Source organism: Lagenorhynchus albirostris, chromosome 17 (genome assembly GCF_949774975.1).
Source record: "Lagenorhynchus albirostris chromosome 17, mLagAlb1.1, whole genome shotgun sequence".
In the NCBI taxonomy this organism is placed as follows: domain Eukaryota; kingdom Metazoa; phylum Chordata; class Mammalia; order Artiodactyla; family Delphinidae; genus Lagenorhynchus; species Lagenorhynchus albirostris.
This window is the reverse complement of record NC_083111.1, coordinates 43,827,836-43,844,348: the sequence shown is the minus strand read 5'-3', so window position 1 is coordinate 43,844,348 and position 16,513 is coordinate 43,827,836. Positions and strand designations below refer to the sequence as shown.

General features: G+C 41.9%; 1 protein-coding gene across 4 annotated transcripts in view; it reads right to left on the bottom strand.

The window, feature by feature from the left end:
- The window catches only part of LAPTM4B (lysosomal protein transmembrane 4 beta), a 68,262-nt gene that overhangs the window by 10,473 nt on the left and 41,276 nt on the right, over positions 1-16,513 (bottom strand). For 3 of the 4 annotated variants that reach the window (XM_060127884.1, XM_060127885.1, XM_060127887.1), the window contains exon 6: positions 13,479-13,574. In XM_060127884.1, coding sequence (XP_059983867.1) covers positions 13,479-13,574 — 96 coding nt within the window. Of the gene's footprint in view, positions 1-9,942; positions 10,008-13,478; positions 13,575-16,513 lie in introns of those variants that run through there. The other variant, XM_060127886.1, reaches the window with a different exon arrangement.

Here is a 16,513-nt window from a genome sequence, read left to right as displayed (position 1 = left end):
TTGTACCAGCTGCCAGGGAGGCGGAGATGGAAGGCTGGAGGATGCCCATCCCAGGAGTGGGGGAGAGCGCGCGTGAACTGTCCCAAGAGACCGAGAAACACCTGCAAAGGTGTAGGTGGTTTGCTTTAGTTAGAGACCTGGGTGCGTGAGTCGGGATTACAAGGGATGAGACTGGAACAACAGGCGAGATCCCAGCCAGGCTTGCAAGCAATACCAGGAAGTGAAAATTTCTTCTTTAACAACCAGCCGTCCTCCCCAGCGTGAGGGGGATGGGAGCTTTGGTGATGTTCATGTGTCAGAGCCTCCCGTGGGCATACACAGGTGTGTTTTTACAAAACCAGTTGCCCTTCTCTCCCCCTAAAGCACGGACAAATAAAATACCACTATAGGGCTTCCCTGGTGGCGCAGTGGTTAAGAATCTGCCTGCCAATGCAAGGGACACAGGTTCGAGCCCTGGTCCGGGAACATCCCACATGCTGCGGAGCAACTAAGCCCATGCGCCACAACTACTGAGCCTGCGCTCTACAGCCCGCAAGCTACAACTACTGAGCCCACGTGCCACAACTACTGAAGCCCGTGCGCCTAGAGCCTGTGCTCCACAACAAGAGAAGCCACGACAGTGAGAAGCCTGCACACTGCAACGAAGAGCAGCCCCTGCCCACTGCAACCAGAGAAAGCCCACACACGGCAACAAAGACCTAACACAGCCAAAAATAAATAAATAAGTTTATTTTTAAAAAAAATACCACTATAAATGGAGACGTCTTTTTCCTTTTTTTTTTTTTGGCTCCTTTGTGGGGCAGTGGGTAGGAAGCAAGGGGCACAGTATTCATGAGAGCACAATAGCTCACGAGACCCACGACTGTTGATAACACAATCAGTAACAGTCCCTCAAAGCTGCTTCACAATTAAGATGAACTTGGCAGGATGAAGTTATCACTCCACTCCCTTCTCTGGCCTCAAGAAAATATCAGAACGCAAGACTGCATAGCTGAGACTGATGTTGTTACAGGGATAATGCTAAAGCTGTCCTTATTTATTCAAAGGACAAAAAAAAAGCAAACCATTGGTAAACTGAGATTTTAAATACTACCCCGCAAGTCACAAATGACTGTCATAGAGCAAAGTGGAGTGACATCACAGTTGAGAAATGCTAAAGTTATAAACAGCAGAGCCCCTGAAGACTTCTAAATCCAGGGATGACAAAACCAGATTTCTGTTTTAGATCCATCTGACAGCAACAGAGAGAAAAAACTGAAGAGAAAGTAGAGTTCAAGGCTAGAGGCTAAAAGCCTAACTCTAACAAGTTTAAAGATGACCCCTCAGTTACAGGCCTGGGTGATTAAGTGGACATTGCTACCATTCAGTAGAATCTAAGAAAAGAAGCAGATACGGAAGAAACGGAGTGAGCTCTGCAGTGGGATCCTCTCTGGAGATGACCACAGGATGACTGGGGACATGGGCACCGAGTTGATCTGGGTCACAAAATCTAAGCTACTTCCTTCAACTCAGTTAAAAAAAAAAAAAAAGAGAGCAAGACAAATGATTTGTTAAATACTGTTCATTCATTTCATCAACAAATGCTGGTCGTACTATGTACCAGGCACTGAGGATACCACACCACTGACACTTGTAAGGTCCGAGCCAGCAGATAGCTTATGTGCTAGGGGAGGAGTCTGATAAACAGAGTTTTTCTTCCATGGCGAAGTGCAGAGCTTCTCAACCGGTGTCCATTCACAACAGTGTGCCATATAAATGCTGCAGTTTTCTGTTTGCCACCATGTTGAGAAGACTGGGGTGCCCTGGGGTAGTAGCCATGGACTGTGGAGTCAACCGTGTGGGCCGACAAACTTCCCAACTTGGAGGCCTTGGGCCAGTCACTTCTTTAAGCCTCAGCTTCCTCATCTGTAAATGGGGACGAGACCAGTCTGTCTCACAAGGTTAATGAAATGAATAAGCCCAAGTTATGTGCTTATTATTAGCACAGTACATGGCAGGCACTAAGGCTCAACAAATCTGAATTTTATTCCATACATTTGTGAAAGGATGAGATGGCTTGCTGTATCGATCAGGATACAAAATAAGACAAAGGAATGTTAAAATGACCCAGAAATAAGGCAAAATAGAGATTTGGGGGTTATCAAGTTTTTATTTCTATATATGGATGGATGGATACATATATACATATTTTGACAAATAAGTATAGAGAGAGAGAGGGAAAGAGGTTAGGTAAGGGGGGTGTGTGTGTGTGTTACTTTTTTTCTGGCAGTAAACTAAAACAGGACTTTATAGAATGGATCTTTGTACAAAAGATAGTTTCTTATCTTTGCATAAGAGCTTTAGCTGCGGTTTTTCAACACGTTAGCAACTATTTTGCAAGTGAATTATTCTCTTATTGATTTCCACTATAGTTTGTTAAATATAAGCTGGATTTAGAACTACTGGCAAAATAATAAATACGGGAGAATGAAAACTTTCTCAGGAAAAAAAATATCCTTATAAAAAGGACCAAAAGATTAGGTGCTGCTCTTTGCCATTCCACTTGCAGGAGGGGAAAGCTCTATGCAGGCCCTAAGTAGGGTTATTAAATCCCTTGGGATGGTTCAAATAGTTGTCCTACAAACACCTAGAAAACGCAGCTTAAATTGCCACGAAGACCGGGGTCTGTGAACAATATGGGCCAAACCTGGCCCGCTGCCTGTTTTTTTGTATGGCCTGAGGGCTCAGAATGGTTTTTACATTTTTTAAAAGAAAAACGTTTCGTGATGTGTGAAAATTATATAAAACTCAAACTTCGGTGCAACACAGCCACGCTTACTTGTGTATGTATTTTCTACAACTCCTTTCACACTACAACAGCAGGGGTGAATAGCTATGACAGAGACCATATGGCCCGCAAAGCCTAAAGTATTTACTATCTGGCTTTTACGGAAAACAGTTTGCCTCCACCTGCACAAAGGAAAAGCATTACCCTGAATTCTGACCTTGGAAGATGTGATAATATCAGATGTGAAAGTACAAAGCCCCAAAACAATCGTGTCATTTAGGGGCACTTGAATCTTCCCATGGTCCATTTAAATTAATCCCAAGTAGCCAAAATATTTTTTTCCTTTACCATTTGTTACACCCCTAACAGTCTACGATGTACCTTGTTTAAAACAGGCAGCATTTACATTGACACCACATTTGCCTACTTAGATGTGAGCTTCCTTTACTCGGGCCGAACAGGAAAGGGGAGATAGGTGAACCATGAATCTCCAAGATTAACTGAAACAGCCATCTGGGCATTTGCGATAGGATCATCGCAAACAGGAAGTTTGGGCTTAACTTTTTTTTTTTTTGCTGTACGCAGGCCTCTCACTGTTGCGGCCTCTCCGGTTGCGGAGCACAGGTTCCGGTCACGCAGGCCCAGCGGCCATGGCTCACGGGCCCAGCCGCTCCGCAGCACGTGGGATCCTCCCGGACCGGGGCATGAACCCATGTACCCTGCATCGGCAGGCGGACTCTCAACCACTGCGCCACCAGGGAAGCCCGCCTGGGCTTATCTTTAAGGCATTTAGAATAACTGTTTCCAAACTTTTAAAATAACTCCACCTATAATATACACCAGTAAACACACACATACACATAACCATTTATTTCTGATTCTAATGTACACATTTTTGCACATTTTAACGTCTGAATTTAGGCTGTGCCTTGTAACTAACGCACCTAACGATAAGAAGCACCTAAGATAATAGTGCAATTTACAACCAATGGTATCTTGTACTCAATTCAACACACCAGGAGTCGGGAAGAACTAAAACAAATTTGGAAGATCCTAGTGAAACCTTCCCCCACCTACAGAAAGAATAATTTCGAAAGACAAATAAGGTGGAAAGTAATTGTATCCTCAATTCACTGAAGAACCAGGATAAACTGTCCTCACCTGATGTTACAGGAGGAAGTCATTATTTCCCTTAATTCTCAGCAGAGAAGCTACTCAAATTCTCTCACAGATTACACTTACAATATAGAATTCTTATTTCAAATCTTCCGTATTGGGTCAAAAATCCTCACTGGTGAGATATTTGGGCAGGAAACACCAAAACAATACCGTGACCCAAATTGAAAGCTAAGATGCACTAAAACATCTAATGTTCAAATAAATATATCTAAAGTAACTATATTTAAAACTATATAACTTTATCAAAATCAGTATCTTAAGAGCTACATTTTTATCTAAAATAAAAATAAATAACTATTGAGGAAGTAGAGGGAATGCCCTATCACAGGCATCTCAGCTGCTTCCTCTCCCCCAGGCCTGAATGTGCTGCGCCACCTACTGTGCACATCTCTTTTGGGATGGGGTTCTACCCTGTGTGTTGCACGGGCTGCCAACCAGGCCGTGCTCAGCTGACTGTGCTCAGTGGCTGCCAGGGTACTTTGGCTGGAAGGACTGCTCAGAACCTCAGACTCCCATTTTACCTGTTCTCCTTCCCCACACACTTCCCTCCCTCGAATTAATGGAAAGGGAGAAATATCTTCTGCTTTGTTTTCTAGTACTCAAGAAACCAATCGCGTAATTTCCTATTACCATCTAATCTGTTGTCTACAAGCTTTGCTTTCTCATAGCTGTAACTGTAACACAAACATCTATATTCTTTTAAAGCATCATAAGCCTTTCTTCTGCTGTTACACTGCTCATAATTTTTATGGCCATAAGGAGATTTTATCAAGTGGGCATACCCCTATTTAATCAAACCGGTTCCCAACTACTAGACAGTGAAATTGGATACTTTTGCTGTTAAAAAACAATGCCGCATGAATATCTTATACACGTTTTTTTTTTTTACTAATTCCTTAAGATATATTCCCAGAAACTTTCTTAGAATGTTGAAAAATACAATTCAATGTCTCCTCTGTCCCTAGAGTAAAATCAACACGGATTCTGTTTTGGACATGTGGGATAAAATAAGTCAAGTGCCGAGTGTGTTTTAAAGTAAAACACAATGAAAATAGCGGATGATTTTATAATTGATTCCCTGCAAAGCTACTCTAAATTTTTCTTACTTGCTATTATAGGAAGATTACAATTGAGCGATTGATTAATATCCTTTATTCATGTTCACAGTGAAAACTGGGTCTATTTGAACTGTTCTTCCAGAACTTTTAGGTGTCAATTATCTATGTGTTGGTTTGACCGCTCCAGTTCTTCTCTGGATGAAATAACTGGAAACTTATACGGGTCAGAGATAATTTCCATCAGATTAGTATATTTTTTTCAAAAGCTGTATTTTACTGAAGGAGGGAAAGAAACACGAGCTGAGTTAACATCGCACACTGTCAGCTTGCAGCATGGAATACGTTAAAGCAGGGGAAACGCTTTCCAGAGGAAATCTCAGAGGGCATCCAGTCCAATCTTATCCACGATGCTTTTCTATCAGAACCAACAGCCAAGTCTGTCTGAAGCCACGTGCCCATATGAAGCTATTAGGAAAATGCGTGGGGCTGAGTTACAGAAGGGAGGGCTATCTAACACAACAAGGGAACTACAAGGACCTACTGTATTGCTCAATATTATGTAGCAACATAAATAGGAAAAGAACTTGAAAAAAAATAGATATATGTATATGTATGTATGAATGAATAAATAAGGCAGCTGCCTTGGTGTCACCAAGTTTACTTCTAACTTTTCTTCCACCTCTTTCTTTAATCCACCCTCCCATTCCTTCCCCTGAGCTAGAGAGCAAAAATAAGCAAACAAAACGAAAAGTCTCACTGCTTTGGAAGTTTGTGACTTGACTTGAGAAGAATCATCAAAATGAATTACTTTCCTGCTTCACTGCTGCTTGTCCTGGTCAATGCCCCGCCAGCAGCAACAGGGAAGAACACCCAGCCCTGGCGGCAGTCTGCACAGATGACAGTCTAGGAGGAGGGTGGCGGGTAAAGAAAGGCCGGAGCCAGGCTGCGAAGGTTGTGATCCCCCCTCCGCTCCCCGGGCACGCACCAGCTGTGTGACCGTGGGAAGGTACCCACTTGGTAATTTCCTCTTTTGTACCCAGGGATCTACTTCAAGGACTCTTGTGAGACTGAGTTCATATATAGAAAGCCCGCACCGCAGAGCCTGGCAGATGGCAACCACTACCTAAGTGTCTGGGGAGAAACTCCCAGTACAAAAAGCTACAGAGCGGGAGATAGGACAGATGCAGAGGAGAGCGGAACCTCACCGGAGTTCTTCCGCGCTCGGCTGGATGACACCTGTGGGAACACCGCTAAGGAGATGAGAGAGGGTCAGTTAACTTGCAAGGTCTGGTCCTACCATTCGGGTGAGTGATTTAACGTTTCAAGTCACAGTCACAGACCAGACACATCCTGGGGCTTCATGCTCACTCCGTGGCCCCTCACTATCAACTATCGCTGCTACGTCTGACAGCCCTCTTCAAATCCTCCCCCTCTTCCTCAGGCCCTCTGCATCAGAACTGCATGGTCTTCATCACTGTAGTGATCTGGACAACGGAAATGGTCTCCTGGCTGCTCTCTCTGCTTATCTGGGATGTCACCCAGTCTATTATCAAAACCTCTCACATTTTTTAAATTAAAAAAAAAAAAGCAAAAGCAAAAGCTTAGATCATACAAACTACTAAATTACAAGTGAAAAGAGATATCTAAAATTGAGGTATTATGAATAAGATGTCTCTCTTGTATTCCAGTACTTACTAGGCCAGAAGCTTCAGAGCCAATAACTCACAGGCTGGAGTTTCAAATCCTCTACAAGTCCTGTAACTGGAGCCTTCTTCGCCCCCTCCCCACCGCCTCCTGGACCCCCTGGTTCATACAGGCAGGTGACAGTGGTGAAAGGTGTATTTTGTGAGGTATGTTTAACGTACATGAATCTGAAATGCCCAGGACTGAAGGAGATCTTCAGAGCCAGCCTCATTACCGCCTTTAAACGAAGGCTTCCTCACACAGTTTCTGAAAATCAGTTATGACTTTTCTGAAGAATCTGCAAGATGATGACTATACATTCATCTTGGTAACAGTCTAGTTTCTCAGATATGAAGGAACTTCTGAAGTCTAAAAAATCTCTCCTGCTATCAATTTAGTTCATTCCCTCCCCTTCTGTCTCTGGGGGTGGGATGTGGGAAAAGAATAAACACAACTCATGTCACCTGGTCAAGAACTTGTTTCTAATCACATGTAATCTATGCCTAGGAAGTAATGAACAAACTCATTTTTAAAAGCAGCAGGAGGGAAAAAAAAACAATGGAATTTTTTATGCACAATTTTTGAAAGTCATTGAGAGGACTACTAAATAAATCCACCCCACCTCCAACCCTTCGCAGTCAACTGAGAGTGTTTTGTGGCTTTCTGACAGCCCAAGGTCAGCCTTAATTAATCTCATCCTCTCAGGGATATCTACAGGGAAATGACTGCTGGGGAGATAATCTGGCCTTCACCAGGTCACTGACTTTTTTCTTAACTGTGTTTTTCAAGCAGTCAGGATCAAAAGGCAGCCCCACACAACAAAACACTTTTTTTTTGCCATGCCACATGGCTTGTGGGATCTCAGTTCCCGGACCAGAGGCTGAACCTGGTCTCAGGCAGTTAAAGTCCTACCCACTGGACTGCCAGGGAATTCCCGGCAAAACACTTTTTGAAGTCAGAACAATAAACCTGTATATAGTGTTTACCAAGATTAGCACCTGCAATATGATATGGCATAACGGACTCCATGAACTCTAAAATTTTCCTATTTATCCCTAAATAGCCATTTTCCTACATTGCCCAAGACTATGACCCTTTTATCTGAAATCAGAATTTCGGATACTACTTTGGATAAACATTCATCTCACTGCTTTTAAAGTGCCCCAATTGATTCCCTCCTCATGGATTTAACGCAACACTGGGTACTGCCACGACTCAAGTCTGCACTGGTATTAGCAGATTAAAAGGATTTTTCAAATCTCGATTTGCATAAATTTTAAGGTGAAAGAAATCTGTTTCTACTATTTAGTATTTTAATACATTTTTCCTCTTAAGGCCAGATTTTGATGAAGGTAAGGGAGAAAATGTGGTATTATGTAATATATATCCAGAATGTGATTTCTATTGAATACAGTGTTCTAAAGGGAAGGTTGCATCTCTCCAGGGTACCTAACCGTGTATGGCAGTGACTCAAAGGGACACCTTGGGATATTTTAAATTTCCAAGGAAAACACTACAAAGCCTGTTAGGTACTACACTAACTACTACTCTGAAGTTGTCTGGACCTGACTACTTAATGAAGTAAACAGCTAGGTATATCTTCTGGCCTAAGGGCATCATGAAAAAAATACCAGGACCCTAAGAGGCATTATGAACTAACAGAGTTTGTGACCTCTCTGTCTTAAGGCATTTCTTTCAAAGGTTTTTGCTTTGGTTTAGTTAGGAAACTGGAGCAATTAATCCATAGAATGATCTCCAATATATAACGTTATCTATTCTCCCTGAGTAGTATTTGGAAAAGTAGATACCTGGCTAATAATATGTGTACTGTTTTAGAGAAGAAAAAAGCAGCACATTTATTTTCTACCAACAAGAGCCCCAGTACCTTTCCACAGAAGTCACCCTGAGACTCTTCAGCCTGGGAGAAAAGCCATCTGGCTTAATACTTGATAGGAAGTGAAAGACACAACGTGTCTGTGTGGATTCCCCATAAAGACATGGACAAAAGAGAAACATACATGACACACTATAAGGATCTTAATATAGCTATGGAGACCAGGGAAAATGACAGAACTAGATCATTCCAGGCCCCACTTAGGATCTCAGTGAGACTCCAGTATTTTTTTTTTTTTAATTAGAACTCCTTTGGTTCTTGAACTCCTTTAGTACTAGTCAAAACAACCTTTAAATATGCAGAGCCCCTCTTTAAAAAAAAAATCTATTCTCCAACCCTAGAAATACAGATTATGGTCTCTACTGAAAGGAAGCAGGGGTCCTTGGAGAAATAGCTCCAGGTGTGGAACAGGATATGAACAAGATGAGCCCAGAACGGCAAGGAAGCGATCACACTACCAGAGTTGTGTAAAAAGACTCAGATGCCAACTTGAAGACGCTCCAACTGGGCAAAGACGGCATAATTAGGACACTCATAAGGATGTTAGCTATGGTGTAGTTGTTCAGAGGAAGATTTTGGGTTTCCCCTTAGAAAGTCTTAAAATAGGTATGGAACAGTAGGTAAATTTTCTTTAGGGTTACTGATAAAATTAATCAAAATAGCTGTACTTTTCAACGGAACATCCCCAGCTCTTCTAATAACAGGCCTCTTTTCATTAGTTCATTTATTACATAAAAAAAAAAAACCCTCACTGGCCATCACTAGAGAATGATGGACCAACTTGTCATTTTGAAAACTGATAAAGAGAACAAAAGCACATATATTTATCATTGTCCCAAGTACCATTGGGTAACTAAATACTACTCGAGGGAAAGTGTCTCTTTATAGAAATATTCCAGCTAATAAATGAAAAATGATAGCATGTCATCATATTGCAATTCCTAATGAATTGATCATATCAATGGTTGCTGACATCCCAGAAAGACAGAATCAACCAGACATCACCTGCATCCTGATGGAAGAAAAATTATCAACTATAAAGCAATCTTACAAAAAGAGGAAAATGGGAATATAAATACAGGAAGCGTTTAGATCCAACTACTAATTTACTGGAAATACAGAGATCTATATTATAGGTATGCAATCAGTAAAATCTAGTTTGTGGGCCAGTTGTTTCTTTAAAAAAATTACAAAGTCTTAAAATGCATACTGACCCACAGATCCTGTTTCAAATAAATTGCCAGGAAAATTAACAGGAGTCGATTGAAAATCTAAACACTCACTGGATATATTTTATATTAAGGAATTATTATTTTAGATATAATAAGTACTCTTTAGAAAAATATCCACAATACCATTATTTTTTAAATATTTATTTATTTATTTTTGGCCGTGTTGGGTCTTCGGTGCTGCACGCGGGCTTTCTCTAGGAAAGCAGAAACAAATCATCAGTTTCCTTATCTTAAAAATGGCAAGTTGGGGCTTCCCTGGTGGCGCAGTGGTTAAGAGTCCGCCTGCCGATGCAGGGGACACGGGTTTGTGCCCCGGTCCGGGAAGATCGCACATGCCGCGGAGCGGCTGGGCCCGTGAGCCATGGCCGCTGAGCCTGCATGTCCGGAGCCTGTGCTCCGCAGCGGGAGAGGCCACAACAGTGAGAGGCCCGCGTAACGCAAAAAAACAAAAAAAAAAGGCAAGTTGATACAGAATGACTGAGAAGATAATGACTAATAATAATTATCATCAAGCAATTCCCCAGGACCTTCTGTCAACACACAGGGAAACAATCACAGCTGGCACTAGTCCACGGTCCCAAACCCTAGTTACTACAAACTACTGCCAAGCTGCAAGCCTTTCTGAAGAAAGGTCTATTATTAGAAGAGCTAGGATGTCTAGCTGGAAAGTACAACTATTTTTGAGTGTATGTTAGCCTAAATACAGCTTACCTGCTATCCATACCTAACTTTGAATCTTTCAAAGGGTGGAAAATAAAACTTCCTCTAAAAAGCTAGTTGGATGCATTTTAGGGACACACTCATGATTCTTAAATTCTCTAAGCACCCCAATTTCTACAATTTCAGAATATCCTTTGATTTCAGGTGTATTTATACAACGTGTACCCAGCCCTTCCACCTTGCTTCTATTAAAAATACACATAACCCTTCAGAAAGCAATGAAAAAACCACCACCAGAAGTATACCAAACAAACATGCGATATGGGCATTATCTTTGCTGAGATACTTTTCAAAGATAGTAGTTTTGTAAGTCCCACACATTCATAATATTTAGGATGGGGCTCTAACATACCTTGCTTGTTTAGCAGCTCAAACTTTTAGACTTTTCATTAGTTCAGCAGGGCAATAAAAGTACTCTGAGATATCTTTTTAAAGAAAAAACAGAAAGATACTGATAGATAACTAACACTCAGAAACTCAGAGAGAAGGAAAAAATTCTTTACACCAGTAATTTTATCAAAATTATAGTAACTGTGAACAGTTATTTCTTTAAAGAGATGTACTGACCCAAGAGGGATTCTCTAAAGGGTTAGTAGGCAGGATGTGTCTACTGTGATCAGTGCAAAGGATTCTGCACGGCCCCCAAAGGGCCCCCCAGCACCTGGGCACGCTGGGTTTGTACATCTGATCGCGGCAGAGCCTCCTCTTAAACCACTGCTCATGCACTTCTGATTCAAACCAACGATTCCTTGCTGAGGACTTAAGAAAACTATTCACACATAACACGCTTTCTCTCAGAAATCCCACAGAGAACTCAGTGATATCAGCTTGCACCTGTGTATTTAGTATAAAGTCTGAAGTTGTTTTATCCCCATTTTATTTATTTATTTATCTATTTTTGCGGTACGTGGGCCTCTCACCGTTGTGGCCTCTCCCGTTGCGGAGCACAGGCTCCGGACACGCAGGCTCAGCAGCCATGGCTCACGGGCCCAGCCGCTGCGCGGCATGTGGGATCTTCCCAGACTGGGGCACGAACCCGTGTCCCCTGCATCAGCAGGTGGACTCTCAACCACTGCGCCACCAGGGAAGCCCTATCCCCATTTTATACACATGGAAGTCAAGTCAGGGACAGACTAAATTACTTCAGTAAGGCCACAGAGTAAGCAAGTCACCACAATTTAAAAAACAAAACCAGGGCTTCAACCAGCCACAACTACTGAGCCTGTGCGCCACAACTACCGAGCCCACGTGCCTACAGCCCATGCTCCACAACGAGAGAAGCCACTGCAATGAGAAGCCCGCGCACCCCAACGAAGAGTAGCCCCGATCGCCGCAACTAGAGAAAGCCTGTGCACAGCAACGAAGACCCAATGCAGCCAAAAATAAATATATAAAATAATTTTTTAAAAAAAATAAAATAATAAAAAATACAAAACCAAATATAAAACTCCATTCTAGTTTAAATATAAACACCATTTATATTTATCCTTTCATCTGTCCTGTCCATTCTGTCCCCTCCAAACCTATCCACCTGGACCCATCCCACAGGCTCATGTCACCCATCCTTTCCATTAACCACTCCTCGAGCATTTACTTGTACTGAGCATCACACGTGGTGATGGAGACACAAAGAGATTAGTATCTAGAGGACTTGTACTTTTACCACGAGCCAGGCAAGATAATTACATAAAGGACAAATGATTTTGTGACTCTTCCAGTGAAGGCATGTTTCTCAAAATCATATTTGACAGGTTTAAAAAAGTTAAGTATGAACAACTAGTGGCAGAACACAGATCATCTAAATTCTTTTGCTAAGGTTTTCATATGCAGGGAAAGTTGTTTTTTTTTTTGCAGTGCGCAGGCCTCTCACTGTTGTGGCCTCTCCCGTTGCGGAGCACAGGCCCCGGACGCGCAGGCTCAGCGGCCGTGGCTCACGGGCCCAGCCACTCCGCGGCATGTGGGATCTTCCCGGACTGGGGCACGAACCCATGTCCCCTGCATCAACAGGCGGACTCTCAACCACTGCGCCACCAGGGCAGCCCGATGTGCGGGGCAAGTTTTAAAGATACAGTAATCTCTGCCATTCTTATCTCTCTACCTATAAAATGACATTTTTAAGTTTAATTTCACATGTCAAGTGAGATAGTATAGTCAAACTATGCAGAATTGATACCTAGAATTACCTACCATGTTTTTTTTTTAAATAAATTTATTTATTTACTTTTGGCTGCATTGGGTCTTTGTCGCTGAGCGCGGGCTTTCTCTAGTTGTGGTAAGCAAGGGCTACTCTTCTGTGAGTAGCCCTTGCGGTCTTCTCATTGAGGTGGCTTCTCTTGTTGCGGAGCACAGGCTCTAGGCACGCGGGCTTCCGTAGTTGTGGCTCACGGGCTCTAGAGCACAGGCTCAGTAGTTGTGGCGCATGGGCTTAGTTGCTCCGCGGCATGTGGGATCTTCCCGGACCAGGGCTCGAACCCATGTCCCCTGCATTGGCAGGCCGATTCTTAACCACTGTGCCACCAGGTAGGCCCTACCATGGTTTTTTAATAATGCAGGTTTAGGATACGTAAATGTTGGGACTTCCGTGGTGGTCCAGTGGTTAAGACTCCGCACTTCCAATGCAGGGGGCATGGGTTCAATCCCTGGTCAGGGAAGTAAGATCCCACATGCCACTCAGCCAAAAAAAAGAAAGATACATAAATGTGGAGAGGCACATATATTATCTACTTGTAATATTTTTTTAAATGAACCAGAGTTGAGCCAACTAGATTTTAATGTCTTGTAAGGAAAACAAAACACATTTCATTCAACTATGAATCCTTTGATGACTAAGCAGCTCATGAACATGTTTCAACAACAGTAAAAAAAGCAGCAAACACTAGAAATATTTATAAGCCATCGTATAGTGGATGTGTGGAGATCTCCACGTGAAGTGACATCACACCTACCGTAGTGTCATTGCTGGTAACATAAACCAGGACGTCAGAGGAGTTCCTGCCATTGATGTATCGGTAGCAGTTCCAAACACAGCTAATCAAGTAACCCTGTAAGTAAGTAGTGATTGTTAGAGATTTAATTTTCAAAGTTCAGACAATTTACAATATCATCATGGATAAAGCCATATTGCAAAATGTTCATTTATATAAATTTTAAACACACATTAACTCTACTAAACCGAGAAGGCTTTAAAATTACAAATGTTGGATAGAGTAGCTTTCTGGCCAAGGGTGATACTGTAGCCTTACTACACAGAAGGTGATGGGGAAGGGTGGGGCTGAAAAGAGAAAGAGAATTTCCAAGAAAAGGAAGTTGAAAGGAGCAATCGCCGCAAACATTTACTGCCCCCAAAGAACAATCAATTCATTAGCCGATTCTCATCACACTGTAACTCTGGGTCTTTCGGATCGTTATTCTATATCATTATATATGATTTTATAATACAAGTCAACTTAAAAAAAAAAACGTTCATAGCACATTAATTCGCTCTGTGATCAGTACAATTCACTAAAACATTTCCATTTTCACAATGAAATATCCACAGAAGATAATTAAAATTAAGGTCCAGAATAAAGACATGCTGGAAATAGAAAGCATGAGCTCATGGGAGATGTTTAAAATACGAAGTCTTTGTACTTTCATTCCAATCGTGTGCAATCAGATTAAAACAAAATGATTTCAAAGCCCCTTTCTAGCTTTGAAATTCTTTGATTAAAAGGTTAAAGATGTGGAAAAAACGGAGCCCTCCTACATTGCTGGTGGGAATGTAAAACGGTGTTGCTTTAGAAAACAGTCTGGAAGTCCCTCAAAAGGTTAAACAGTTAAATGTGGGGACTTCCCTGGTGGTGCCGTGGCTAAGAATCCGCCTGCCAATGCAGGGGACATGGGTTCGAGCCCTGGTCCGGGAAGATCCCACATGCCGCGGAGCAACTAAGTCCGTGCACCACAACTACTGAGCCTGCGCTCTAGAGCCCACGCGCCACAACTACTGAAGCCCACGCGCCTAGAGCCCACGCTCCACAACAAGAGAAGCCACGCAATGAGAAGCCCACGCACCACAAACAAAGACCCAACGCAGCCATAAATAAATAAATAAATAAACAAACAGTTAAATGTGACCCGGTGGCTCCACTCCAAGGTATATACCCAAGAGAAATGAAAACATATGTCCACACAAAAACTTGTGCACAAATGTTCACAGCAACATTATTTGTAATAGCAAAAGAGTAAAAACAATCCAAATGTCTGTCAACTTAGGACTGGATAGACAAACAAAATATTCCATTGTATGGTATATTCATACAATGGAATATAATTCAGCAATAAAAAGGAAGTTCTGATAACATGGTACAGCACGGATGAACCTTGGAAATGTCAAAGAAGCCAGTCACAAAGGACCACATATTATATGATTCCATTTATATGAAATGTCCAGAAGAGGCAAAGCCATAGTGACAGAAAATAGATTAGTGGTTACCAGGGGATGGGGGTAAGGGCAAACGTCATATGGTAGAAGTGTTCTAAAATTACATTGTTTAACCACAGAGCTGTGTTTATACAACTCCGTGAATATATTAAAAACCACTAAATTGTACACTTAAATGGGAGAACCTTATGATATGCGAATTATATCTCAAGAAAGTTGTTTTACAAAAAAAGAAGACATTTAACAACAAAAGGAGTGCTCGTCAACACTTTTCAGAAGTGAGGTAAATGTTCTGTTGTGAACTCACAATGCTGTCTTAAGCTGCATTCATACTTTTGTTTTTTTTTAATTTATTTTTGGCTGTGTTGGGTCTTCATTTCTGTGCGAGGGCTTTCTCTAGTTGCGGCAAGCGGGGGCCACTCTTCATCGCGGTGCGCGGGCCTCTCACTATCACGGCCTCTCTTGTTGCAGAGCACAGGCTCCAGACACGCAGGCTCAGTAGTTGTGGCTCACGGGCCTAGTTGCTCCACGGCATGTGGGATCTTCCCAGACCAGGGCTCGAACCCGTGTCCCCTGCATTAGCAGGCAGATTCTCAACCACTGCGCCACCAGGGAAGCCTGCTGCATTCATACTTGGTGGTGATTATTTCCTACAGTGAGACTTTCTGTGATAATGTTAATATGAAAATGCATAATGCTATTTTAGTAAAGTGTTTTCTGAATGGCAATAATCTGAAACCAGAGATCAACAATGAGAAAGAGATGGGAAGGGCATTTTTCTTGAACAATATGTTGAATTTACTCAAATCTTCAGTTTACTCAACAACGCTCTTGCTTCTCTATTAAAACAAACAAACAAACAAAACCCTGGACTCATTGAGAATTTTAATACAAATAAAAAAGGAATGCTTGGACATATTCTGTTGTGTACTATGTAAGAAGTCATCCATTATTTTAGCAGTGAACAGAAGGTTCTTTTAAGACAAGAACTCTTTCTGATGTGAGGCCTCCAAAATGACAAATCTATAACTGAAGGTTAAACTGCGGAGGGGAAATACCCAGTGTCTGGGGTCCCATACACCCAGTCAGCATTCTTGAATGCCCCCTGCAACACCAGGGGCGTTCACCCACTAAACACTCTGATGGGAGAAAAACCTGGCCTATTGTCTCTAAACTCATTTCAATGACCAATAATTTATTTCAATGACCTTATTTCCTATTTGACATTTCTGTAATCTTGAATAAATTAAATATTTGGTATATTTCCCAAACAGACTTGCACTGACAAGAGTACATCCATCAGCTACTTGCAGAGCTAGGTGGTAAGCGTTGTTCCCTTTACCAACTAAGGACAGAGAAAAACTGATACATGTTGTGATTTGGGTTCCCAGGGAATCACTAGTGATAAAACTTATTAAAGAGTAACAGTGAATTTAGGTTGTGAGAGCTACTAATCAGGTAAACTGTTACGTGAAACTGCAACACATATATGTGTTCATATTTGTTTAAACTAATAATTACTGAGTCTCCACAAGGGATAGAATAATGAAGGCAGGGTCT